The sequence below is a fragment of the Dipodomys merriami genome, unplaced genomic scaffold, assembly GCF_024711535.1.
Source record: "Dipodomys merriami isolate MVZ:Mamm:240054 unplaced genomic scaffold, mDipMer1.0.p SCAF_10, whole genome shotgun sequence".
NCBI classification, from domain to species: Eukaryota; Metazoa; Chordata; class Mammalia; order Rodentia; family Heteromyidae; genus Dipodomys; species Dipodomys merriami.
Window position 1 is genome coordinate 46,793,947 of NW_027202271.1, and position 26,840 is coordinate 46,820,786.

Here is a 26,840-nt window from a genome sequence, read left to right on the forward strand (position 1 = left end):
AAAGTTTTCCCAGTAGAGATTAATCTCACATATCTTTCCCATTAAGTTTCAGTCTGAGGTATGAGGATTTGTTTCAGGAGTTGAATTAAGGAGAACTAAGAGCTGAATCAGGAAGAAAGATGTGTAAAATAAAGCCTAGCAATTAGTCTCTGAAAAGTTATAGCATATAATCTCTGTTTTATTTACATGTAGAAGATACCAATGAATATATTTTCTAGACATTTTGCCCCATACCATGTCAAGCAATTTCTAACCTCTACTTCTGAATATATCTCTTTCCAATTATATCCTTTTTGATTCAAGTATGTTTCAGAGGTTTTTCTATAACCCAAGCAATATTCAGACTTTAAATGTCATAGTCTTCCAGTATAGTTAACATAGTTGACTGAGTGTAGTGGGGACAAAGACACAAGAAGGGAAAATGTATTGTTTTGAGACTCTTTGAGGTAGTCTCTTACACAGTCATCTCTATTGTGGGTAAAAGGATGCAAGACTGAAGATCCAGTGTCATTATGGGGAGGTGTAAGGGGAGGGAAGAGTCACTTTATATCTGAATTACAGTGTAATGATATCATCTGTACTCTATTATTTAAGTCATTTGGGGTTGTATGCCAACTAAAGGGACAGGGAGACTGGCAGGTAAACAGGCTAGGCTGTTTACCTAGGGGTGGAAGGGTAAAGAAGCCACACAAGGCTAAATACTTAGTAGTTACTTGGCACTCCCTGTTCCCTAAAAGCAGTAGGGCTGGACAATGACCAAAAGGTTAACATGGCCTTTGAGGATGACAGTACCAGGTCCACCTGCATAAGCCACATCCACAGCATCAGCCAGACCATCTAGAAGTAGCTAAGTATATCACTAAGCATCACTAAGTTCTTAAGGGAGGACATTTAAAAAGAAGCAGAAATAACGTATCTCTGAACTCCTGGCTATGAATCTCCACATGTGCTTTGTGTATGTTTTATAAACTCCTTGGAAAACAGGTGTGTTTGAGTTCTGGCTACAGTATTTCAAAGTGATAATTCTTTAAACATACTGTAACTCCCTAACTTGAATAGGCCCTTAAGAAAGATTTTGAAAGGCATGTTTTGTTCATCCCAACAACAAGCCTGTCATATAACGTTACATAAAAACCCTTAACAAATGAATAAAAGCAAGTCTAGAGGGAACCTGGAGAGGAGGAAGACCAGAAACCTCACTCCTTGCTCACGCTAAATTCACTACAGAGCACCCCCTAAACAGAATCACTTGGAAATTCCTTCATGAATCTGAAATGCCAGCAAGGTGTGGGTAGATGCATTTCTTTCTGTTTTGATAAGATATTTTAGTTTAAACTCAGGCTTTTATCTGACATACCACTGTCATCTAAATATATCTTAAAAACTTAGCTCCTTATCTTGTACCTAACATTCATAGTGCAATTTTAAAATAATTCACTCACTCACAATGTATATAACTAAATACAGACAGGAGAGACACAAATTGTCCTTTTATATCAAATATAATCAGTTCTCTCCAAATTTAACACTTCCTGTTCTCTTCTTGCTTATCTAGGAAGATGGTTGGGCCACTGTTATAATAAGATGTATGTAATTATTTACGTTGTCTTTAATATTAAGTGGCCAGTATTGATGTTTTTCTCTAGCTAAATGTCTGTTTGAAAGCACTGAGTAAAAATTGTAGAGCCTTGCTACTGGGTAGCATTGACAGGAGAATACAGTGCAGGAAGTCCCTAACTTATAACTACATTGTTTTTCAAAATGTACTTTTAGGTCAGTTGTCTAGACATTAGAACCATTTGTAAACAGAACATGTCTATTCTTTTTACACTATCCCCAGAGCCTGAGAGATTGCTAGATGCATAGTAGGCGCAAATATCTACTGAACGACCAAATGAATCGGCACAGTTTCTACTTCAGTGATAATGCAACATTATATTACTAGGAGTTAGAACTTACATAGTACTTAGCCATTTCTAAACACATTTCCATATGCCTCATTCTAGTCTTTCTACACTGACCTAATTTACAAATGAAGATTCTAAGATCCTTACAATAAAGTCAGCCACTTAGGCTACTTGGCTCAAGTATGCCAGAGAGCTGGAACTGAAGTAGTGCAGGGGAGGTAGGGAACTGATGTAAAACCTAGAACTGCCAGAACCAGGGGACCAACCCATGTGGGAGTCTAACTCCTGTACTCATATTGTCATATAGCATCTGGCAATATTAGAAAATATAGATAAAATGTAGGCATAGTGGCTCTCACTTGTAACTTCAGTGAGTAAGAGGATTTCAGTCTGAGGCTAGCCATGGGCAAAAACAAGAGACCCTACCTGAAAAAATAGGTATGGCATGGCTCAAGTGGCACAGCGATTGCCAGTTCAGGGCCTGAGTTTAAACCCTAGAACTGTGAAAAAGAAAAAAAAAATAGATATACTATCATCATTCAACACAAAGTGCTCAGAAGATATTCATTTCCTTTTTATTTCTGCCTTTCCTTTTTCTAGCTGTTAAGTGACTTCCTTATGTTTAATTCTTAAGAAGAAGGAAGCTTGACATGGTGGTACACACTTATAATCCCAGTATTAGAGAGGTATAGACCGGAGGGGCAAGAATTGGAGGCCAGCCTGGGTCATATGCTGAAACAATGCCTAAAAAGAACAAAAACAATAACAACAACCTCAAAACCCAGCTCCTTTCACAGTAGCAAGAAATGAGGTCTCTCCCAAATATGTACTCCAAAATTTAGGGCGCTTGCCTTGCTAACAGGAAGACTAATTGATCTAGCTATGGTAGTGCTTGACATAAGTCCTCTGCTATGAAAAGATGAACATAAAAGATTGTCTTTATTGTGGTGTTTGAACTCAGTGCCTCGAGCTTGCTAAGCAAGTGTTCTGCCACTTGAGCTGCACCTCCAGCCCAAAGATTCCCTTAAGTCATAATTTGCATATTCAGAGTTGGATGAGACCTTTTTAAAGGATTCTGAGACAAACCCCTGATTTTGCACACAAATTCTCTAAAATATTTCCCAAAGTAAATTCTCCAGCTTTTCCTGAAATATATCATAGGATGAGAAATGGAAGAGTGTTCACTTTGTCTTTGGATACATTGAGCTTTTAGAAAGACTTACTTTGGTCCTACTCTGGCCTTCTGAAAGCATCAGAGTCCATTTAATCCCTCCTCAAACATCTGAAGAATGCTAGCAATTCTTGGACATCCATAAATCCTCTCTCATAGGGGAAATATCCTGAGTTAATTGTTAATTACATAACAAAGTTTCTAATTGATCTCACCAGTTCTGCTCAGCTCTCTCTAAACAGGAATATCTTGACCTGAGCATGACATTCCTGCTATGCTTTAACTAGAGAAGAGGACAGAAGGACCATTCTCTTCTTTGTTTAGAAAATTGTTCATCCACTAATGTGCTCTAAGGCCACATTAGCTTTTTTTTTAGGCAGTCATGGTAAGTTGTTAAATCACATTGAAATCGCAGTCCACTGAATTGTTCAGGTCTTCTCCACACATGCAGCGGTAGGTCACATCTCTCTGGTGATAACACAGCAGGTATTTGAAAGGAAGAATTTGTATGTATTGCTGACAGGTTTATTCTCATAAATTCTGCTTAAAGATCTTCCATGTGGATCCCTGTGGTTCCTTTCCAAATGTGCTATTATGTTATTCCTGCCCAGTTGTGCTGATGGATCTTTCAACACTACCCACAACATCAAGTCCAAAGTACTTGGCTTATTCAGCAATGAGCCTCCAGGGCCAGCTTCATCAACCTCTCCTCTCAGAGCCTCTTCCCCCACTGCTCATTGCACCATACTGCACCATTCTGCAGATGAACTTTCTTATTCATGGACACTATTTTCTTTTGTTTTTGTCAGTAGCAGGGTTTGAACTCAGGGCATGTGCTTGCTCAGTTTGCTTGCTTGCTTAGCTGGTGCTTTACCATTTAAGCCATGCCTCCAGCCCTACTTTTTTGCTGCTTAATTAGAGATGGAGTCTTCTAGAATTTTCTGCTTGAGCCAAATTGGAATTACTCACAATCCACTAGTGGTGTGAGCCACTAGTATCTATCCTAACAGACTTCACTATGGAATTCCCTTCTCCACCTTATCATCCATGCTTTTAAGAGAGAGCAATTTAAAAGTCTTAACCAGATCAAATTCCTTAAAGACAGAAATATACTTCAGTGAAGTACAGCTAATAAGGAAGATATTACAGCTTAGAAGGTTTCTTTTGGTGTGAGGTTGGCAAGAAAATGTTATTTTGCCTTTATAACAAAATGATCTTTATACTGCTTTCTTAAAAAAATTCTGTTTGGAAGTGGCACTGTGGCTCAAGGCTCTTCAGCCTTGAGCTGAAGAGCTGAGGGACAGTGCCCAGAGTTCAAGCCCCACAACCAACCAAAAAATAAAATAAAAAAAAATTCTGTTCAAACAAGTTTCCCCTCCTTGCTCTAGAAAATCAGGTGAGTTGGAGTTGGTTTACTTAAAAGAGCAGTTCTTTGGGAGAGAATAACTAGCTTGTTAGTTTATCTGATTGAAACAAATAGCCACATAGACTGTCCATAGACAGTGTCACAAAGGGACTGTTTCGAGAATCACAAAACAAAACCACCTTTGGGTCAACACTAAGCTGTAGCAAGAGCCCAGCTGGCAGTACTATGGAATATTAGCATGAGACCTTCTTCCCAATCACTTGCAATGACTTTGATGAAAAATTGAATGAAATCCTAGCCAGCCTTTACAGGTACCTTACATTGTTTTTTCTGAGAGGGGTGATAGGGGTGAACCTTCCTTTGTTCCAGGCCTCTGCTGATTAGCCACAGAGCCTGTGATTGAAGTTTGCAAAAGAATGGAACCCATGACATCATCCTTGTTGAAAAACTATACTTGACAACAGTCTGCCTGAGGATCAGTCATCCTAAATGGCAAACTTAGGAGACACTTGGCAAGTTGTCTCTCAAAACACACTTTTAATGTGCCCGTATACCCCGTACACTGCCATAAAAGTGACATCAATCACAAAAAGCAATGAAAAGATGGCTTCCCTGATATTAAAAACCACTTAGCTTCAGAGCTCATTTATTTGATAAACATGTATTTAATATGCCAGGCAGCAAGTTAGATGCTAAGGGAATTTTCTCAAGGTGTGGCCAACACTTTCTTAGGGAGTTCACATAAGCATGTGATGACTACTGGGTAGTGGTGAAACTAAGGGTGCACACCTGTGACACACCATTACAGTGCACCTAACCCAAAATGTTGGCAGTAGGCAAGGTCCAAGAAAATTAATTAAGGACAGATGGGACATATCTGTGGATTCATCCACCCATCCACCCACCCACACATCCATCTGTTTGGCAACTTAGGTACATGACTGAGAGGTAGGACTAGTGGGAAGGGAAGAGCCGAAAGCCGAGGAAACAGGGCAAGAAAGAGCATGACATCTAGAAATGATACAAGTAATTCTAGACACACTGGAGGCTAAAGCATGAAGAAGAGATGGGAGTGAGGCCAGGTGGCACTCAATAGGGACTCGTCATGTCACATTAAAGAAGGAGACATTATTATGAGGAAACTGGGGAGTCAGTGAAGAGACTTAAGCCAGGAAGTGTCACTTGGTATTCTAAATAGATCCTTCGGTGTGCAGTATAGGGAATAGATTGGAGAGTAACCCAGATAGACGAGAGAAGGGCAGGGAGGAAGAAAGGAGGAAGGGAGGGAGGGAGAGAAGGAGAGAAGGAAAGAAAATCAGGACCAGGACCATACTGTAATATGTGTACAGATGAAAAATAATGATGTTTTGCATGACAAGAGTGGCTGTGATGAAGAAAGGCATACATACTCAAGAGGGACCCAACTATCAGAAACAGATAAAACTTCAGTTCACTTGAAGTGAACTGAAGGAAAATAGGAATGGAGAATGAGTCTCAGCTTTCCATTTTGATGAGTCTTAATGAGCTAGCTGGTGAAGCCTCCTTTCAGGTTTTGTTTTCTCTAAAGTAGCAGGCAAGGGGTTGGGAAGGTGGCTCAGTGGTAGAGCGCTTGCCTTGCATGCATGAGGCCCTGGGTTCGATTCCTCAGCACCACATAAGCAAAAAAGAAAAAAAGCCGGAAGTGGCGCTGTGGCTCAAGTGGCAGAATGCTAACCTTGAGCTGAAGACCTGAGGGACAGAGCCCAGGCCCAGAGTTCAGGCCCCACGACCAGACCCAAAAAATAAAAGAATAAAAAAATAAAGTAGCAGGCAAGCTCTTGATCTAAGTGTGAGCAGGAGTTTGAGAAGGACATAAAAAGAAAGATAATGAGAAGGCTCATTGTAGGAATGAAAAGGTGAGGAAAGGATTTCTGGGCAAGTTTTCGGGTCGAGGTGAGTGAAAACGAACTGTTAGAGACATCTCTTGCTATAACTGTTATTATTTCCTCCCAAAGAACTCAGCAATCTAGTCAGGGAAGAAAAAGGCAAGCAGCTAGATTGATCTCAGATTGGGATGCGGTAGAGACAAAGAGCAATGGAGTTGAGGGCATTGGTAAAAGGTTCCAGAGAAAAAATCATGGGGGTGATCTTAACATGATGTCCATTTTTTCAAGAGCCAGAAGAAAGAGAAAATAAGTAGTCTACTGGGCCATAACAAATGCTTTGAGAGAAGAGGAGTAAACTAGAAAGAAAAAATGTCCAAAAGTGTCAAGCAGAAATGAACAGAGTACATAGGAAGTGAGAGTTGAAAAGCAAAGGTTGAAAATTACCCACTGTTTATTTTTTTTTGTGAACTATACATTATTTTTACAAACTTCCCTCTTCAAAAGCACCCTCAGTGGACTTCCATTCTGATAATCTTCAACTCTGATACTCCTCAGAGAGGGAGCTGTTGGTTTTATTCATCGTTGGGTATGTTGGGATGGAAACAAATGATGGTTGTGGAGAATGAAGTGTCTGGTTTTCTGAAACAGCCATTGTTTGATGTGTTCACGTTTACCTTTGGCTTTGTTTGGTGCTAGAGACTGAACACAGGTTGGGCTCTTCCATTGATCTAGAAGTTTCATTCTGTGTGTGTGTGTGTGTGTGTGTGTGTGTGTGTGTGTGTGTGTGTGTGTGTGTGTGTGTGTGTGTGTGTGTGTGTGTGTGTGTGTTTCATTCTGTGTGTGTGTGTGTGTGTGTGTGTGTGTGTGTGTGTGTGTGTACTGGAGCTTAAACTCAGGGCCTGGGTACTGTCACTGAGATTTTTCACTCAAAGCTGGCACTCTATGGCTTGACCCACATGTTCTGCTCGTTTTTTGCTAGTTAATTGGAGATATGAGTTTCTTGGGACTTTCTTGCCTGGGCTGACCTCAAACTGAGATCCTCAGTTCCCAGCCTCTTGAGTAGCTAGGATTATAGGCATGAGCTATTGGCCTCTGGCTCCTAGCCTATCTTTAGTTTTTATTTGGAAGTAAAAGGGAAATCAGAAGGCTATTCATTGGGACATAGGCTATGAGAGAAATGTAAGCATCAGTAAAGCAGACTAAACAATACAAGAGCATAGTCATATTTTCTCTCTTTAACTTATTAAAACAGAGAAGGCTTTTTCAGAAGCAACCAAAAGACAAATGGACATGATGTCATGTAGGAAGCATTAGACTATTTTTCATAATTATTTTTTCAACACATGAACTGTGATTATCAAGTGTAAAAGTAACATCAACAAACATAAGCTGAGGCCTGCGGAGAGTTCTGCTCCTTTGCCAGTGCAAAAGGATGTAGAAGAGAAAAGAAATATGATCTAGAAAGAAGGGCGTTGTTTTTCTTTTTCTCCTCATTAACTAGAGAAGACATCCAAGGAAATAATTTGTATCTTAAAGATAAAATGAATACACACAAAATAAGCACACACAGGGGAACTTTTCTCTAACAATCTGTTAGTTTTCTATTCTCTTTAACATGTAAACATTTTTTCTTAAATTATATTGTCTAGCCCTCAGCTTTAGGTAGATGTTCTTCAATAGATCAAATTTCCTAACACACTAGCCTGAAGAAGGTGGCTTACATCTGTAATCCTACCTATTCATGAAGCTGAGATTTGAAGATCGTGATTCCTAGCCAGCCAGGACAGCAAACTCTGTGAGACTTTTATCTCAAATTAACCACCCCAAACCTAGAAGTAGAGCCGTGGCTCAAGTGGAAGAAAGTTAGCCTTGAGCACAGAAGCACAGAGACAGCACCCAGGTCCTGGTTTTAAGCCCCAGGATTGGCACATGCGCCCACGCACACACACATACACACACACACACACACACACACACACACACAATTTCCTAAAATACTAAATAAAAATGTGAACAATGCTATGCTTTTTAGATTTGTATCTCAAACTGTGATTACTCAAGAGGTGCTTCTAAAAATTGCTACCATACGGGAGTTTTGAGAGTTGTACATAAAAGGATATAAAGTTGGATAGTTTCAAGTGAAACAGTCAGGTGCATGCCACAATCCTCAGAAATCTGAGACCAGCTTAGGCAGCCATATCCAGACCTTGTCTTAAAAGAAGCAGAAGCGGAAGTGGAGGGAGGAGGAGAGGAGGAGGCGGAGGAGGCGGCAGGAGGAAGCGGCAGGAGGAAGAAGTAGAGGAATGAGATCATTAAAATCTTAAATTCCCTAAAAATTAACATTCCTGGGGCTGGGAAGTTGGCTCAGTGGTAGAGCGCCTGCCTTGCATACCTGAGGCCCTGGGTTCGATTCCTCAGCACCACATAAGCAAAAAGAAAAAACCCAGAAGTGGCGCTGTGGCTCAAGTGGTAGAGTGCTAGCCTTGAGCTGAAGAGCTGAGGGACAGTGCCCAGGCCCAGAGTTCAGGCCCCACGACCGAACACACACACACACACAAAATTAACATTCCTCTTTCAGCATGGCATTTTCAAAGATGTTTTTCTCCTCTAATATAATTGATTTGAACTATTCTTCTTTTCTTTCCCCTCATCATTGATACTATTTTTTCTTCTCTTTACTTTTTCTGGTTCTTCTTTCAAAAACTTAACATTTGCCACTCCCAACTTCCCCTTCTCCCTTGGCATTTTAGAATTTATACCTATCCTGAAATTTTCTCATTGTGCTAACTCAATGGCATTTAATTCACGTTGTTGCTTAGCCACTGGGCCCATAACTTAGACTGGCTGTTGTGTATGCTTTAGAATTTTAAAAGTTTTCAGTAATGGCAGCATCAATAGACAAAGTTTAATCCTCTAGGCTCAGTTCCTAGACCTTCCTCTTTTCTACACCCACTCCCTGGATGATCTCATCTAGTTTTGTAGCTTTAAATATCATCTCTTGCCAAGGCAACAGTGATACTCAATAGACACTGTGTTGGAAATGAACTTTACAACTTGGGCGGGGGAATGAAGGGGAGAAGGGGGGAAAATGAAGGAGGGGTTAACACTTCAAAAAGAAATGTACTCATTGCCTTACTTATGTAACTGTAACCACTCTGTACATCACCTTTACAATAAAATTTTAAAATAAATAAATAACATCTCTTCACACCAGCCACTGGTGGCTCACGCCTGTAATTCTAACTACTCAGGTGGCTAAGATCTGAGGATCATGGTTCAGAGTCAGCCTAGGCAGAAAAGTCCATGAGACTCTTATCTCCAATTAACCACCAGAAAACTTGAAGTGTTGCAATAACACAAAGGGGTAGAGCATTATTAGTGCCTTCAGCAAAAGAGCCCAGGGACAGTGCCCAGGCCCTGAGTTCAAGCCCCATGCCTAACAAAAAGAAAAAAAAATCTCTTCCCCATTGACTCCCACATTCATGTATTTGATCCAGACTTTTCTAAACTCACAGACCCTTTTGTCTTCTTAGTATCCCCACTTGGGTGTGTAATAGAGAACTCACAATTCTCTGGTATTCCACGCCAAACCTGTTCCCCCCTAGTCTTTCCTTCCCATCTGTGTAAATGGCTATTCCATCCTTCCTTCCTCAAGCTGCAAACATCTTTACTCTTTTCTCCTATATCCTATATCCAGCCTGTCAGTAAATGTATTGTCTCTTTCTAGAAAAGAGATCCAGGATTAAACTATTTTCCTCATTTCCATGTGGCTGCCTTCTATCCATACACCATCAGAGCTAGGCTGAGTTATTGCAACAGCATTCTTACTAGTCATTCTGCTTGCTGACTTGCCCTCTTTGCCTCTTTGGTCTTAACACACAAGGCAGTTATCCTGTTAAAAACAGATTATAGCACTACTCTGTTTAAAACATCCAGCAGCTTCCGATACCACTCAGAAGAAAAACTAATGCCATTACAAGTTTATGCCCTAAATTGGAACTTCCTTAAGAGGGAAAGAGCACCAGGTACAAGTGGCTCATGCCTGTAATCCTAGCTACTCAACAAGTTAAGATCTGAGGATCGTGGTTCAGAGCTAACCCAGGCAGGAAAGTACATGAGACTCTCATCTCCAATTAACCACCAAAAAAGCAGGAAGTGAGCTGTGGCTACTGTGGCTACACTGTGGTAGAAAGCTAGCCTTGCGCCAAGAAACTCAGGGACTGAATTCAAGCCTCAGGATGAGGCAGGGAGATGACTGAAAGAGGATGTTAAAAATAACTAACTGGCTTTAATTGAACTAGGAATAAATTTGTCCCATTCTGGAGCATCTTGAAATTTTGTCCCCATCACCTCTTGGGTCTCACCCATTCCTCTGCCTCTTTCCTCTTTCCAACTGCTTTGGCATCCTCTGCTTCCTGTCCTGAGGATACCTGTAGGCTCTTTCCCTACATATGTCCACAACTCATTGATTTTCTTCAGAACTTTATTCTTGAGAATTTCCGTGGAAGCTCTATTTAAACATTAACCTTCCTTCCCAGATCTTTTTTCCCATTTTCCTGTTTAATTTCTTCTTGCATGTATCACTATACATGTATACATATTTTATTTGTTTGGATCATGCATTGTAGAAAGTAAGCAGAGGGCAGGAATTTTTCCCTTTTTGTTTTGTATCTCCAACTCATGACACATAGGAAACACTCTACAAACATTTATTTTAAAAAATGAATGACTCATGACTACTCTGAAAGGATCAGCACTTAGTATCCAACAGTCAGTAGTTACAGTATTATTACTTTATAGTTATCTTCATAGAATTCAGTTCAACAATGTCTTATGGACATTTGCTCCTTAGAGGGATCTGTCCTGGGTGCAGAGGTTGTGGGACTAAGAACCCCAGACTGAATACAGTGATAACAGGGACTCTGTCCTTCAGGGAGCAAACTCTATGGGGACATCAGAGCCAGTGGACATGACATATAATTTCTTTAGTAGCCAGGAGTGCAGAGGGTGAGATTATCCCGTTTCCATACACTTCTGATTACTGATCAGAAGCATTTGCTTCCATGTTATCTGATGTGATTCATCTTCCCCATCTGCCATAGTTTCCAGTCCTCCATACATTCCCATTCTAGTTTTATATATAGTTTATAGAGCTCTTTATTGCTTGAAGCTCTTATCCCTGAGATACCAAACTTCCAGTTATCTATCCCTCATCTGTTCATCATCACACCTTAGTTTTTCAATGAGTCATCAGATAACTCAACACTTTATAATTGCTCAAGGCATCCAGAATATTTTGGCCAAGTACTACTGAAGTTAAACCATCAAATAAAACAAACACAAAGCAAACAAATCCTACGCAGACTTTTAAAAATAGTTAGCAAGAATACATTTTGGGAAAAAATATACCCTTTGGAATCAATAAATCAAATTGATTGGACATCTGGGCATTACTGTGTAGCTTCTGTAAATAATTATAATGATAACTGCTCTGTGGGTTTTCTTTGAATGAAAGGCATTTTTAAAGAAAACATGCTGCTATAAATCTCTAGCTGCATCCCCTAAAGGAAGAGAGTAGTTCAAGGCTGGGTATAATCACACTACTATATGTAAATATACAGAGCATTTTATTTTCAGGGAAGTACAACAAAATTATAGCTGAGATTGTGCTTCAAGATGATACATTAATACATTAGATGAATAACTTAAAAGTAGTTACGCACTAGATAAAAGTATTCTCTTCCTCTCTAAAAACAAACTAGTCAAAAAGCATGTGAACCTAGGAAAGTTGAGATGGATGGGAATGAGATAAGTAAGTGTGCATGGGGGGGAAATGATTGAAAGGATGATTCTGATCAATATTCACTGTACATATAAGTGGTCATGTTAAATTGAAACAACTATTTGAAGATAAAAAAGGGTAGAAAAAAAACTATGTGAAATGGTATTAAGAGAATCATGCACTTGTTCCTGTATAGCTTATTTTAAAGGATAATGGGTAATGTTAAGTGCAAATAGTCTTTACTTGTTACAGATGATTTTTTCTACTTAATGTAAGAAAATACTAACTTTTTTTTTTTTTTTTTTGGTCCGGTCGTGGGGCCTGAACTCTGGGCCTGGGCGCTGTCCCTCAGCTCTTCAGCTCAAGGCTAGCGCTCTACCACTTGAGCCACAGTGCCACTTCTGGCTTTATTTCATTTTGCTTATGTGGTACTGTTGAATCGAACCCAGGGCCTCATGCATGCAAGGCAAGCACTCTACTACTGAGCCACCTTCCCAGCCCCGAAAAAACTAACTTTTAGGCAAAGTATATATAATCTTCTAGGAATCATCCATTAAACTGTAATACGCATACCATTCCTAAAAATTATCAGAGTAATTTGGTTTTACTTTTCTTTTTTCTAATTTACATTTTGAAGTTATAATAAAGCCTAACCAAATGAATAATTTTAAAACAAGTTAATTATCCCAGCATATGTTAGTTCATCATCTATTTGGTTCCGACTGAGTTACTTTGATTTACTAAGTCTCCATTTCTATGTCTCTAAAATGGAGTTTATTTTCCTTAATCAACGAGGTTCTTGTGACAATAGGGGATACAGTACCCTTACAGAATGAGTGGCCCCTGACTTAAGACCGCTGCTGCTGAAGACGTACACATGAGCAGAAGTCAGTAATTGAGGAAAACAAGTAGTTAAATGAACAGGGTTTACAAAGCATTGTACTCATATTACTTTGTTTTATCTTTTAAGTTAAAAAAATTCCAAGTGTCAGCTGGGTGCAGTGACTCAAGCCTGTAATCTTAGCTACTTGTGAGGCAGGGATGGGGGTGGGGTAAGGACCAAGGTTTACTTGTCAGTCTGGGGAAAAGAATAAGTTCACCAGATTCCCATGTCAACCCATGCCCCAGACACAGTGGTGTCATCCTAACAATTCTGGGAAACACAAATAAGAGGATCACAGTCCAGGGCAGCTGAGGTGTAAAGTGAAACTCTATCTCCAAAAAACCCAAACAATGTAAAAGGGGCTGGAGATGTGGTTCAAGTAGTTGAACTCAAGCACCCTTCCTTCTCCCCTCCCTCAAAAATCTAAGTATAGCTTAACATATAAATGTAAATACCTATAAAAACCTGATTAAGTCGTTTAGCATTTTCTGTATGCTGTGACATACTGACTTTATCACTGGGTCTCAAAACTAAACCTTTTAATGGCCTAAGGAGATGACTAAATGCTTAGATCTTGAAAGGCATATTTTATACACAACATTATTTGGGGGTATTAATTGTGTGCTACCTCTTATTATTTAAGGAATCAGTCCATAAATTATCACATTAACTGTCTTACCAGTAAACTGTAAGGACTGTGAAGGAAAGGAACATACAGTTTTTGTCTTTCAGGCTACCTGCTTTGGTACAAGGCAATTTGAATCTAATATATTTAGCGCTGGGCTCGAAGCACAGTTTTTAGCTATGCTGTCATGGACAAGTCACTTAAACTCTATTTCAGCTTCAGATCACCCATGGATAATATTCTTTTCCATCTATAGCATTAAGATTACTTTTTTAGCTGTGCACAGGTGGCTCGTACTTATAATCCTAGCTACTGGAGGATGATGGTTTGAGGCCCACCTGGGTAGCTTCATGAGTCTCTCAAGATGGGCACAATGTCACTTGCCTGGCATCTCAAGCTATGTGGGAGGCTAAGATTAAGAGGACTGCAGTATCAGGACAACCTGGGTAGAAAAGTCCATGTGACTATCTTCATAGAGGAAAGCTAGACACTGGTGCATGCCTATGATCCCAGTTACAACGAGAAGCCTAAACGTTCCGATTTCCAATGTGACCTTTAATTATAGACATTGTTCATCCATGAACACTTGCCACTACTCAGTCCTTTTTCTGTCCATTCTATAAATCACAAATCCTTTAATATATTTTAAAATAGCACACTCCTATGTTGTCCTTCTCCATCCTCTAACCTCTTTTTTTGTTGTTGTTCTTCTTACTATTTATCACATTCTAACATATGGTATATTTTTACTTATTTCCACTCCAGTAAGAAAGTAAGTTTAGTGGGGACAGATATTTTTATGTTTGGTTTATTGCTATATCTTTAGAAACTGGAATGGGATCTGACACATAGCAGTTCAAAACTTATTTGACTGAATAAGTGAATGAACAGTGTTTAAAATTCTTTATTAATTGTCTTTCCCCAAACCATAACTTGTCTAATGTTCTACCAACTCAGTTTCTCTATGTTAACAAGGCCTTCTGCTCCCATCATTAGGTTTATTCATTTCTCCCTTTCTGACATGTAAGGATATTCTTCTACCTTTTCCCTACAGGTTATATCATCCATCCATTCATTTACTTCCAGATTTATTGACTGCTTATGTGATCCAAACCATGTGCTAAGTGCTGGAACTGAGACAAGACTAACTCAATCCCTACCCTCCTTGTGCATTCAAGGATTGCTTGAGAATCCTTAAAGTACTGTACTCCCTCTGCTCTTGGCTTCTCTTACCATAACTCCTGGGTTTACTTTGAAACTGTGGTCGGTTTGGTTGCTATCCAATTTTGAGTCAAACTCTTTTAATAGTAAGTTAATAGAGCAAGGAGCAAGGGATGCTCACTTCCAATGAATCCATATCTGCATCACTTTTCTGTTGAGCCAGTAGAAGAGGTGCTCATTCCTGAACAGTGATAGTCAAACTTCCTGATCCATAAGGCCTGAATGTGCAGGACCTAAGATGGACAACTTTTAATTGACAAAGTCTGTTTTGTTTTTGTTTTTGCGGGACTGGGGTTATTAGGCTGAACTTAATATGACTCCTGAACCACACCTCACTGGTAGTTTTCACTGGTTATTTTTAGGATAGGTTCTCTTTTCTTGTTTGGGTGTGCCCTAGAGCTGCACTCTGACTTCTTTAGGTTTCCTGTCATTGCTGGGATTGCAGGCATGTGGCACTAAGTCCAGCTTTCTTCCATAGAAATGGAATTTCTTGGACTTTTGTGCGTGGGCTGCTTTGGTACCACAATGCTTGCAATCTTAGCCTCTTGAGCATATAGTGATGACAAAAGCCTACCACTGAGCCCAACTATGGGTTAAGAAGGAGTCTCATGAGCTTTTCTGGCTTCAAACTGTGCAACTCTCCCATTCTCAGCCTTCTAAGTAGCTAGGATTATAGGCATGAGCCCCTGGCACTAGACTGACAGAGTCTTGAAATCATCCCATGCTCATGGCCCTAGGTTTGTCTGTACCTTTCACCAGAAATTTGGGAGCACTTAGCTCCTGTACCTAAGGATTTCCCCCATTTTGCTCTGTGGACCTTTTAGATTCCTGAGAGTCACTTGGAGTTCTGCAAAGAGAAAATCCAATGGCCAAATACCTTGAGGTATGCCATCACCTATTTATTTCTCCCTTTTGGTGATGCAAGATAGACAATTAAAAATATTGGTGTATTTGCAAATGTTTAACTTTGTTATATCCAGTTGCAATAGCTTGAATGAGTCTCTCATGTATTTCTCTTCCAGCAGTTGTGGAGGAGATGGTCAGTAACAGAGAGAAAACATAGTTTTATGGAACAAATACAGACTTTAGGAGGTCATAAGGCTAGTGACTTAGTCACTAGCCTTTGGTCACACTGCTGGGCAAGACACTTTACCTCTGAGCCATAATGTCATCTCCTAGGCTTTAGGAGAACCATTTTAGGATAGGGCTATAATGCCATTCTTTGAAACTTCTGGTCAGTTTAGGAAGTTTGTATATCAGATTTAACTGGTGTTGAAAGTGGTCTTTTGGGTGGAGGTGAGGGAGGCATAGCTCAATGGCTTAGCCCTTGCCTGCTATCATTGGGTCCCTAAGTTGTATAAGTAGTACTCTTGTCTCCAAAAACATGGTCTTCCGCGTAGTTTTTGGACCTATGTTTTAAAATCTTCTCTCAGGGGCTGGGAAGGTGGCTCAGTGGTAGAGCACTTGCCTTGTATGCCTGAGGCCCTGGGTTCGATTCCTCAGCACCACATAAGCAAAAAGAAAAAAGCCGGAAGTGGCACTGTGGCTCAAGTGGTAGAGCGCTAGCCTTGAGCTGAAGAGCTGAGGGACAGTGCCCAGGCCCAGAGTTCAGGCCCCACAACTGGACCCCAAAAAAATCTTCTCTCTAAAGAGAAGACTGATTACTCAAAAATGAAGCTACAAGATCTCAAAATTCAAAGCTGGAAACGAATTGTGTCTGATATGTCTTTATGGTAGCCTGACTAGTAGGGTAATACCTATAGAAGTTATAAGCAGTCTAATGCAGGAAAAGACAAGTCTCTGATTTATAAATAAGCAATAAATGAAATTTGAGGCTTTGATACTGGGTTTGAGCCCAGGGCCTGGTTTTTGCTCAGCTTACTTGTTCTGCTGGCACTCTACCACTTCAAACTGGGATCCTCCAGACATTAGCCTCCTGAGTAGTTAGATTATAGGCACAAGACACATGCCACCAGTGAAATCTGAGACTTTTTATTTGAAATGAGATTAATTGGCTTATTTTTTGGAGCACTCAATTTCCAGATACAGGCAGATGATACCATAGCTATAACTGATAACTTAGTTTGCTGCTCAGCACTAATTTAGATCCTAAAGTGGCAGGATAGAGGCAGGTTAGCAACATTTCTGGGAGGCTTCTGTGGTCCTTAAAGGAAGATTCTCTTCTACTGATGAACTTTGAAAGGAAAGATTAATTCCCAAACATCCTATGAAGGGATGAAATTCTGCTATGACTTAATGTATGCTTATGGGGGGGAAACTAAGTGGCACTAGATGCTGTTCTTGCCATTAAAATGTAAGTCTGGGGCTGGGAAAGTGGCTTAGTGGTTAAGTGCTTGCCTAGCATGTATGAAGCCTTGGGTTCTGTTCCTCAGCAGCACTTAAGCAGAAAAAGCTGGAAGTGGCATCAAGTGATAGAGTGCTAGCCTTGAGCAAAAGAAGCTCAGGGACAGTTCCCAGGACCTGAGTTTAAGCCCTAGGACTGGCAAAACATAGTAAGTCTGGCCCAATGCTGGTGGCTCATGCCTGCAATCTTAGCTACTCTAGAGGCTGAGAGCTGAGGATCCAGGTTCAAAGCCAGTTTAGGCAGAAAAGTCTATGACAGTCTTATCTCCAACTAACCAGGAAAATGTTGGAAATGGAGCTGTGGCTCGAGTGGTAGAGTGTCAGCCTTGAGCAAAATCAAGCTAAGGGACAGTGCCCAGGCCCTGAGTTCAAGCCCAGTATCAGCACACAAACACACACACACACACACACACACACACACACACACACACACACACACACACACACACACACACACCATGAATATGTTGAATTAGGAACTAAAATGAAAAATATTTATAAACTGGATGAAAGGGTATGCTGTAATAACTAACAAATTTTGGAATTCTTAGACTCTGATGTAAGCAATGATGACAAGAAGTCATCAATGGCTTTAAAGGAGACACAGTTTGCTTCGAATAGGTTAGATAACTGCTTCTTTATTATTGTAAAGTAGCTATTGGACCGTTATGATCAGTTCAATTTGGTATCTGCTAAGTGAGCATGCCTGCCATCTGGTTCTCAAAACTGTGTTTTTGCTGCTTCATCGATGCACACGGCCCAGTAGCACTGAGATGTGAGGAGCCAACACACATTTGTGGATCAATTCCAAAGCAATTTGAGAGTTCTAGCCACTCACTTGTTTTCCACACAAACTGTTCTCCACTTAAGAAAACAATGGCTCTAACTTATTGTCTCTTTTCTGTCCTGGTATCTTTAAAAATGTCCATCATGACAGGGAACACAAATGGGATCTCAATATTAAGCAAACAGGGGCCAGGAGCAAAGTAGCAACCATCAGTGTGCAGCTTGTGTGTCTATGAAGTAGCAAAAAATCCATTTTGGGCAACCACATGGCAGGCATGCTCACTTAGCAGATATCCCATTGAATCGATTATATAAAAATCCAGCAGCTACTTAAAGATGACTAAAGTAACAGTTGTCTAACCTAGAGTGGAAGCAAAATCTGCCTTCTTTAAAGCCAAACTACCTATTGTCATCAAATTCCAAAATCTAACATCTTGGGTCCTTTCTTGGTTTGGTGCCAGCAAGCATTGTTCTTGGTAGTCTTGTCAGGGTGCACAGAGAGCTACAGGTAGCTGGTACAAGCCTGTATGTGTTCATGGGAGTGGAAGGAAGAAGTTCCCAAAGCAATCTTTTCAGCAGATCCCTGGCAAGCAGTGCTGCCCAACAACCCAAGGCAGAATTAGCACAGAACACAGTGCCTGACACATACCAGGAATTCAATGTTTAGTAATGACAGCCATCCAGGAAGTTTGTGAACAGTTATATAAATGACTGTTAGAAGAGTGCTTATCTTAGTGTCTGTAGCCATTGTAATTTGTGCATTGGACATATGCCTAATGCCTAGTCCAGGCTTCTCAATCACAGCACTATTGCCATTTGGGGCTAGATAATTCCTTGTTGAGAATGGAGGAGGGATACTGTCTTGCTAATGCTGAGGGTTTAGCAGCATCCTTGGCCTCCACCCACTGGACTCTCATTTTCTATGCCTCCCTCCCCCCCCACCCTTCCAGAGCAAAAATATCTCCAAACCTTGCCAATGCCCCCAAAGTCTGGGTATGTGTGTGAAATCACGTACCTAGTTAAGAACTACTTATTAGTCTGTATATTAATGACATACCAGGGTTAGAAAGAATATTGCCTCTTCTTTGTTTCTGAATCACTATTTCTTGGTCTTTTTACTGAAGGTATTAGAGTCTGTTAATCTGCTTTCATCCACTTCCCTCTGAATGTTCTCATATATCTGGGGAGCCTTTTAAGGCACTTCCACTTATGTTATTAAAAAGGAGGGGGCCCATTTACCCCTTAGGAAATGGAAAATATTAAGCAAAGACAAAAAAGCTTACAGATGATTACAGTTTTGCAAAATGAGTATGGGCTGCAATGGGGTCAGGGACAGACCCAAGTCCTTTATATGTTGGGACCCATGTGTAGGTGAATCCCAAAAGAAGCTTGTGTTAAAAGAAATGAGTCCATTTCTTGCTCTGAACTCTTGGAATCTCAATGATAAAACTCTACTGTCACAGAAAAGTATCCTTCTGACAAACAGACTTTTCCCCTCTGTTGGCATTGTTTTTATTTACTTCCTTTTTATATGAAAACAATATCAGGAATATACCACTGTGGCTCCAGGAACAACCTTATCTCAGTAGTTCTCCCCCTTCAGAAACAGTATGTAGTCCTGCTAATTGAAGAAACCAGTAGCCTTGTAAACTTCTAAAGCAAAGTAATGATATGTGTCTATTCTTCAGTTTAAAAAAAATTAGAATCTTAGAATTCTAACTGAAACCCAGGCCAATGGGCAGTCTGCTTGAAAATGACTGCACATCCTTGTCACAGGGTGAGGAATAATTTATGACAAATAAAGCTCATGAAAAATTCTAATTTCATTCATGTTGCTACAAGTATAGCTTCATGCTTTAAAAAATGTGGGCTGGTAACATTTTTCTAGCTTATTTACTTACAGTGTAGAGTTAAACAGGTGTCCTTACCTCTCCTCCAGTGCACGGAAATGGGTTGGAGTATCGAGAGGTACAAATGGCTCCCTTCTTGACAACATCATCTTCCAAGCCAAAGGTGGCTGAGCAGTTAGTTGCAAAGTACTTGTATGGCTTCCATGTCTTTCCAAAGTCCTGGGAGCGGTCTAACACCATGGCTGCAGGCCTGGGAGACTTGAACACCATAATTAGGTGAGTGAAGTAGAATTCAGCTTCCAGATCTAACTGGATCTTTTCTCTGTGCACATCCTCTGCAGACTGCCACCATGTGCGGGGAAATCGGAAGGATGAGTCTGCCATGGCAGATGGCAGGTGAGCCAGGTGAGGATGGGCAGCATTGCACTTGTCACATTTGGGCTGCCGGCAAGTGAGATCTACATTCTCGCTGTAGAAGCAGTACAGCTCCGTAGCGTTCTGACCACAGGTGGTGTCTGCCCACAGTTTTCTCCCTAAAGCCAGATTCCCCATACGAGGGTTGCAGGCTTTTTCACAGCGGGAACTTGCTCCAGCTACTCCATTCAGTCCTAAGGACAGAAACGCATATGTCATTCAAGACCAATCCTTTGGGAGCTCAGTCTATCTGCAACAATCAAGGTAACCCCAAAGACCCATAAGGTTTTCCATAAAGGGGAAAGCCTGCCAAACTTAACCATGAATAGTTTCTGCATTTGTATGTACAAGTGTGTGTTTGATGTTCACATATAAAATTCACAAAAGAGAAAAAAATCATTTCAGATAAAGGATGAGGGAGGGAAAATGGAAACATTGGGGTGAAGAATGTTGGCCTAATAGTTTCAAATACTTGGCATCCTCTTCTTTTAAAAACATGTAATTGTTTTTGAAATAATGACTGGAGCAATATAAAAAGTAATGTGTTTAAGATCGCCTAAGTTAATATTTCAAATATAATTGGGTCAAGTTGAATTTGGTTTTGTTTCTATCTAATATACTCATGAGAGTATATACTCATATGCTCTCATATGAGAGTACATTTAGGAGGAAATGTAGGAACCTATTTTCTTTATATCTTTAAACCAATGAGGAGGGATAAATCCCTGAAGAAAAGCATTATGAGATGTTTAACACATAGACAATAGAATGTCACTGAGGGAGGTAAAGCTAGAAGCCTGGATCTTAAATGTGCAAAATCTATTTCTAATATTAAGTAAATATAATGTGAAAAGGCTGCCAAATGACAGCTTCTTGAATGCTTCTACCTATGACAGGTTTTGTAGTGGTTGGTTACCTGTTTGCTTAACAGGAGAATGTTTACAGTCTGGCAGCCACTAAGAGTGCCTAAATGTTGTCTGTGAACTAAATAAAACACCTTCTTAAAGAAACACCCTTCCTCCCAGACAAAGGTCCAACAGGCCTTAATGTTTCAAAATTGCTTAAAATGATAAACATTATCTGCTCATTAACGTTCTGACTACATACCGTAATCTTTTAATTTGAGTTTGTCATTTTAATTATGAACACCCTCAGCAAAAAAAAACCACTTATTTTAAAAGTTAAAGCAGAGAGGCAAAAGAAGGAAAAGGAAATCAAACCTCAAATTCTGCCTAATTGAACGTTCCTGCTTAAGAGGGAACACTTCTGAACTGTTATCACTGTAGTGTTGGAAGGAGCCAAATGACAGCTTTAGCTGGAAGGGAGGTTCACACACTGGCAGAATCACCACCCCTCGGCAGTACTGTAACCAAAATAAAGGGGTTCCTTAGATGGTATTTTTTAAAACGTCAAATTAAAATGTGCTCCATGCCTCGGCTCTGTTTGCCATTATTCTGATTACCGGGGGCAGGGGCTGCCTGTGGTCAGAATCACACAAGCACAGTGTGCCATGACTCACCTGGGAGGCATTTATTTTTGGGGGGGAGAAGAAGAATACTGCCTCTACAAGTATTTTTTATTTGAAACGCTTGCCTGGTGATAGTTATTTACAAGAATTGATTGCTCACTTTTTTTGCCGCTGAATTGTTTGCAACATGAAAAAGTTTATTAAAAGTTCACTTTTTGACTGGGTTGCTCCTAAGGGAATCTAAGTGAGCAGAATTAAAATGTTAGACCTTTGACAGCTTTCTGAGAACAATTACTGAGTAATTATACAAGGCCCCTACACGAATATGTCCTGGAAAATGAATAATCAAGAATAAGAACAATAAAAAAGAAGAGAGCAAAATACTTGGAAATGTATACAGCAGTGGTGGAGCAGACCAAGCCCGGTGCTCCCAGGGCTCTGCCTGCTGTCGGATGCTGACTCCTAACTCTAAAGCCTGGATTTTCCTGGATGCCAGGGGCTCAGCGCCCCAGAGGGGAAGAAACTGAAGTGGGGAGGGCGAAACAGGGAGAGAGAAGAGAGATACAGAGACAAGAGACAGACCAGAGAGATGCATGCAACAATACTCTAGACTCGGAGCCAGCCACGTCCTCCTGAGTGGCTGGATGGCCGCAGACAGAGTCCCTTACTCCTCCTCCCCCCCCCCCCATTCCCCACAGTTGCATTTACTATCTGGAAAGCAGGTGACCTGCAGGAGGGAGGGCGAGACGCAGAGGGGCTCCCGAATTTAGAAACCGCGAGCTGGGAACCGGTGGCCTAGCGGCCCGTCCAAGGAAAGCCAGGACGGGGGGGGGGGGGGGGGGGACGGTGCTGGTTATCTGACGCCGCCGCCCGGCCAGTTGTCCAGTAACGCACGCGGGGAGCAGACCCGCCTCCGACCTCCCGCAGGGCCCCGGCCGGGGTACCAGTTCCCCAGGGGCGGCCAGGCAGCTCGGTGCACACACCCTGAGTGATCGCAACCTGCGGATCCCAGTCCAGGGGCGGGGGGGGGCACTGCGTGGCGGTCCCTCTGCCCTCCTTCCCCCCCCCCCAGGGGAGAAGACGCTCAACCCCGCTCCAGGTGGCCCTACCTGGTCCCCGAGTACCGGGGAGCGAGGTCGGGGGTGGGGAGGGGGTCCGTCGGGGATGGCTGTACACGCGACACCGGCCCCGGCCCACGCGCGCGCAACCCCCGGGTCTCCGGGCCACCGCGCCCTCCTGACTCCTCAGGCCACGGAGAGCCGGGGATGGCGAGCTGGGTCCTTTGTTCCCTTACCAAGTGCAAAGCCAAACCCTGGTTTGAGTAAGACCCCCCCCCCCACACACACACACCAACCACCACCACGCACACACACCCAGGTCTCTGGATCTCTGGCGGGACGAACCCAGGATAGCGGGTGACCCAAGGGCCGCGGATAGCATTAAAAAAAACAACTCGATAGTATTTGAAACTGAGGAGCGGGGGAGTGGGGGCGGAACACGGCCATCCCCGTGCCGAGTTCACCCTGGAGCCGAGTTCTGTGCTTCCTAGCCCCGGCTCCCCAGCACCCCCCCCCGCCCCCCGAGTCCCGAGCCGCGGGATCGAAGGAGCGGGGGAAGGGGGGTGGGGGCCCGGCCGCGTCTCCACCCACCTGCGGCCACCGCCGAGCTGAGCCAGAGCAGCAGCAGCCGCGCGCGGCTCCCCATGGCCAGGGAGAGCCGGGAGGCAGCCCGGACCTCTCGACTGTGGGCCGAAGCGCCAAGCGTCCTCGGGAGAGCCCGGGGCTCTTTATTTCTTCCTCCTCCTCCTCCTCCTCTTCTTGCAGCGCCAGGCTCGGGTCAGTGGGCACCGGCTGCAAGGAGCCGCGGGCCGGGGCCGCTCCGGGTGGCGGGGTGACCCTCGCGCACCGGCCTGGAGGGGCGCGGGCACCTCGGGGGTGGCGGGAGCCCCGGGATCATAGCCGGCTTGCTCGCCCTGCCCTGGCGATCGGCGGCCCTGGGGGCCGGGGTGGCGGGGGGGCTCAGTGCCCGTCGCCGCCGCTGAACTTTGCGAGACCTTTCACTTCCCCGCCGCCGCCTCCCGGGCGTCCTCCTCCGCCTCCGCCACCTCCTCCGGCTGCCGCCGCTCCGTCCCGTCCTTCTCCACCGGCAGTTCCATGGGATGCATTTTTATTGCAACGCCGCGGCGCTCCGGTGCCAGCCCTCCTCCTCCCCTCGCACCTCCACCCCTTCCTCCCTCCCACCCGCCGCCCCCTCCACCACCCGCCCCCCCCCCCCCGCGCGCTTGACAGTCCGGGCGGACCCGGTCGCCGCCGCCGCCGGGGGAGGGGTCTTCCCCGCCGCGACCCGCCACCCCCGCCGAGACGGGAGCCGCCCGCCCACCTCCGGCCCGCGCGCGCGTACGCTGTCCCCACGGCTCGGGCGCACGCCCAGCATCTCCCCGCCCCGACCCCCCGCGTGCTCTCCAGCATCTCCCCGCCCGACCCCCCAGTGCCCTCCAGCATCTCCCCGCCTGACCTCCCCGGTGCTCTCCAGCACCCACAGGCCTCCCGTGGGAAGCGCTCTCCCACCTTTTCCTGGAACATTCCTGAGAGCGGTTGGCTCTGCTCAGATCAGGTCAGGGCATGCCAAGGGGCTTTATAAAAAAAGGAATAAAGAAGAAGGGGGTGGGGGGAGCCAACCAGGCCAGCATCTATTTTCCACACCCCCCAGCCAAAAATAAAATAAAATAAAAAAGCCCTTCTTCCTCTCCTGCCACTTCTCCCAGGCCCACGACCCAGGTGCAGAACCCTAGCTCAGCCCAAGGTACTGGAATGCTTCACTAAGTAGCGTTCGCTGCTGCCCCTGGGGGCTGGGGGATGCAGCCTAGCTGCACCATTACTGTCTACAGGGGCTGAGGATGGACGTATTGTAGGATGAAAGGTGTTTCCGATCAAATTCAGTGTGCTGGAAGGCAAGGGTCAGGGACCTGCTAGTGGGCAGTTCAAGATCACCCTTGGCCAGAGGCAGGGGCTTAACAAAGAGAACCGTAAGTCCCTGCCAAGCACTCTCCTGTAGAGTATGGTGTGCTGGTGAGCGATAATGTTATGAAATAACTTATTCAGAGCAATTTAGTGGCAACCACAAGCAGCTAATTGTAGATAGCATTGCTCAGGGCTGGTGTTTATGGGAGGAAATTAAATAGCACTTGAGCCTGAAACTTTTGTAACTTCTGTGAAAATGTAATTCTGCTTACACATCCAGGGAAATTGGCAAAAGTTAAGTCAAAGGCAATTTCGTTTTGCAGCATTTAGTGAGTGCCTTTGAATAGTTTCCAGAAAAATAACTGCTTTCCAGATACCATTGAGTTATTACAAATCAACAATGTCACTGGTAGAGGTAGTTCAGAGCCCTGCCGCACATGTAGATATTATTTATCATGACCTAGCCCAGAACATATAACAAATTTTTTGTCTCTCAAGAGGAAGTGGGTTGAGGTTGGAGTAATCTACCCAACAGACATCAAAATGATTCTTTTGGCCAACTCTGGGAAATGGGAAATGGTACAAGCTGGCAATTTATGTAACATCACCACTTTAGAAATCATTTGAGTTTTCAAACTTTGACAAGGTTGGCGCTCCATCTGGCACAGATAGGCTCCTAATGAAGCCACCAAGAGTCACCTCTCCATCTCTGAAGCACTTCAGCTTTTTTTATTAAGTAAACAAAAGAAAATTGTAGCAGCTGAGGTTCTTAGCACAATTATCAACCCTATAGCCACAGGGGGAAAAAGAGAAGATACTTAATGAGTCTACTATGTTTAGGCTGAACTATTTCATGTCTCATTTCAAATAGCAACAGCAGTTACCATCTTCACCTGTCATACATTTATAACACATTGCTCTACAACTTGTCTCCTTTAACAAAATGGTAAGCTTCTTAGTGATAGAACTGTCTTTGCTATGTAGTTTATACAAAACATTAAAATGTTGGGTTTTGTTTTTGTACCTTATATTTCTTGTTGTTCTCAACTGAGAACACTTGCCACACATGCAAGTATTTTTGACTGTATTATGTTAAAATTGTTGTTGTATACTAAGAACAGGGACTCAGAGGAAAGCCAGTGAAATCAATGATTTTTCATAGATAGTCATCTTGGTTCATATATTTCCATTTTTCTAATCAATTTCATATGCTTAAGCTCTATGTAATTTGGACAACTTATATTTTCATTTTGAAGAGGATAGCTAAGGAAAGTTTACTAACTTATGGAAAATCTTGCCAGTGGTTTGTCATTGCCTATGATTTTGTGCTTCAAAAAATTTCTGTAACACTCAGAACTTTTTAAATATTATAACTTGGGAAGTTTAGCAAACAGAAGTTTCAGCACAAGTTTTCAGAGCCACATAATTTACAAATTAAATCTAGAATATTCCTGATGAATTGGACGAATGCTAAAGGGGCTCTTAATAGCTAAAATCGATAACAAAACGTTCACACACTAAAGATACAATGCATGAGAAATCCCTGGGCCTTCACTGAGATTGTTTGTGCAATTATAATATGGTTGATCATTGTGATGGTGAATCTTGGTTGTTAATTTGATTGGACTGAGAATCACCTAGGAGATTAGTAAAGCATGCCTCTGGGTGTGTCCAGGAGGTTGTCTCCTGAGAGGATTAGTTAATGGGGACTCTGACCTTAAGAAAAGAATTAATCCCTTCAGGGGAGTGTAATAAGATGACATTATTGGGAAGTGGTGAAAAGCAGGAGGAGGGGCCTACTTAGAGAACTAACCCTCTAGTGTTAAATCTTCAGTGCTATATCTTGCTTTGACTCATCCTGTGTCTCTTCTTTTCTCTGCTTCCTGGCTACCATGATGTGAAGTGCTCTATTCTGTCAGGCCTTCCCTGCCATGATGGACTGAACTTTCTGAAATCAAAATAAATCCTTTCCGCTTTACGTTGCTTATGTACGTATTAAAATTGTCACAGTGTTGAAGTCATATCTTTTTGAGACCACAGCATATTAGAGGTCACCATTTAGAATGGAGCAGGACTCTGTTAAAGGCAAGGGGAAAATTGAAGCAATCTAGCAATAAAGAGAATAATGAAACTACAAACAGCATAAAAAAGGAAACCTCACAGCAGTTGAAGGCTTAT

At 42.6% G+C, this 26,840-nt stretch overlaps 1 protein-coding gene across 1 annotated transcript in view; it reads right to left on the reverse strand.

Moving 5' to 3' along the window:
- Ntn4 (netrin 4) overlaps nucleotides 1-23,867 on the reverse strand; it is a 98,012-nt gene extending 74,145 nt beyond the window's left edge. The window contains exons 1-2 of the mRNA XM_069990298.1: nucleotides 23,352-23,867; nucleotides 19,899-20,428 (exon numbers count right to left, since the gene is read on the reverse strand). Coding sequence (XP_069846399.1) covers nucleotides 19,899-20,428; nucleotides 23,352-23,406 — 585 coding nt within the window. The 5' untranslated portion in view covers nucleotides 23,407-23,867. The remainder of the gene's footprint in view (nucleotides 1-19,898; nucleotides 20,429-23,351) is intronic.
- Between the last annotated feature and the right edge of the window lie 2,973 nt (nucleotides 23,868-26,840).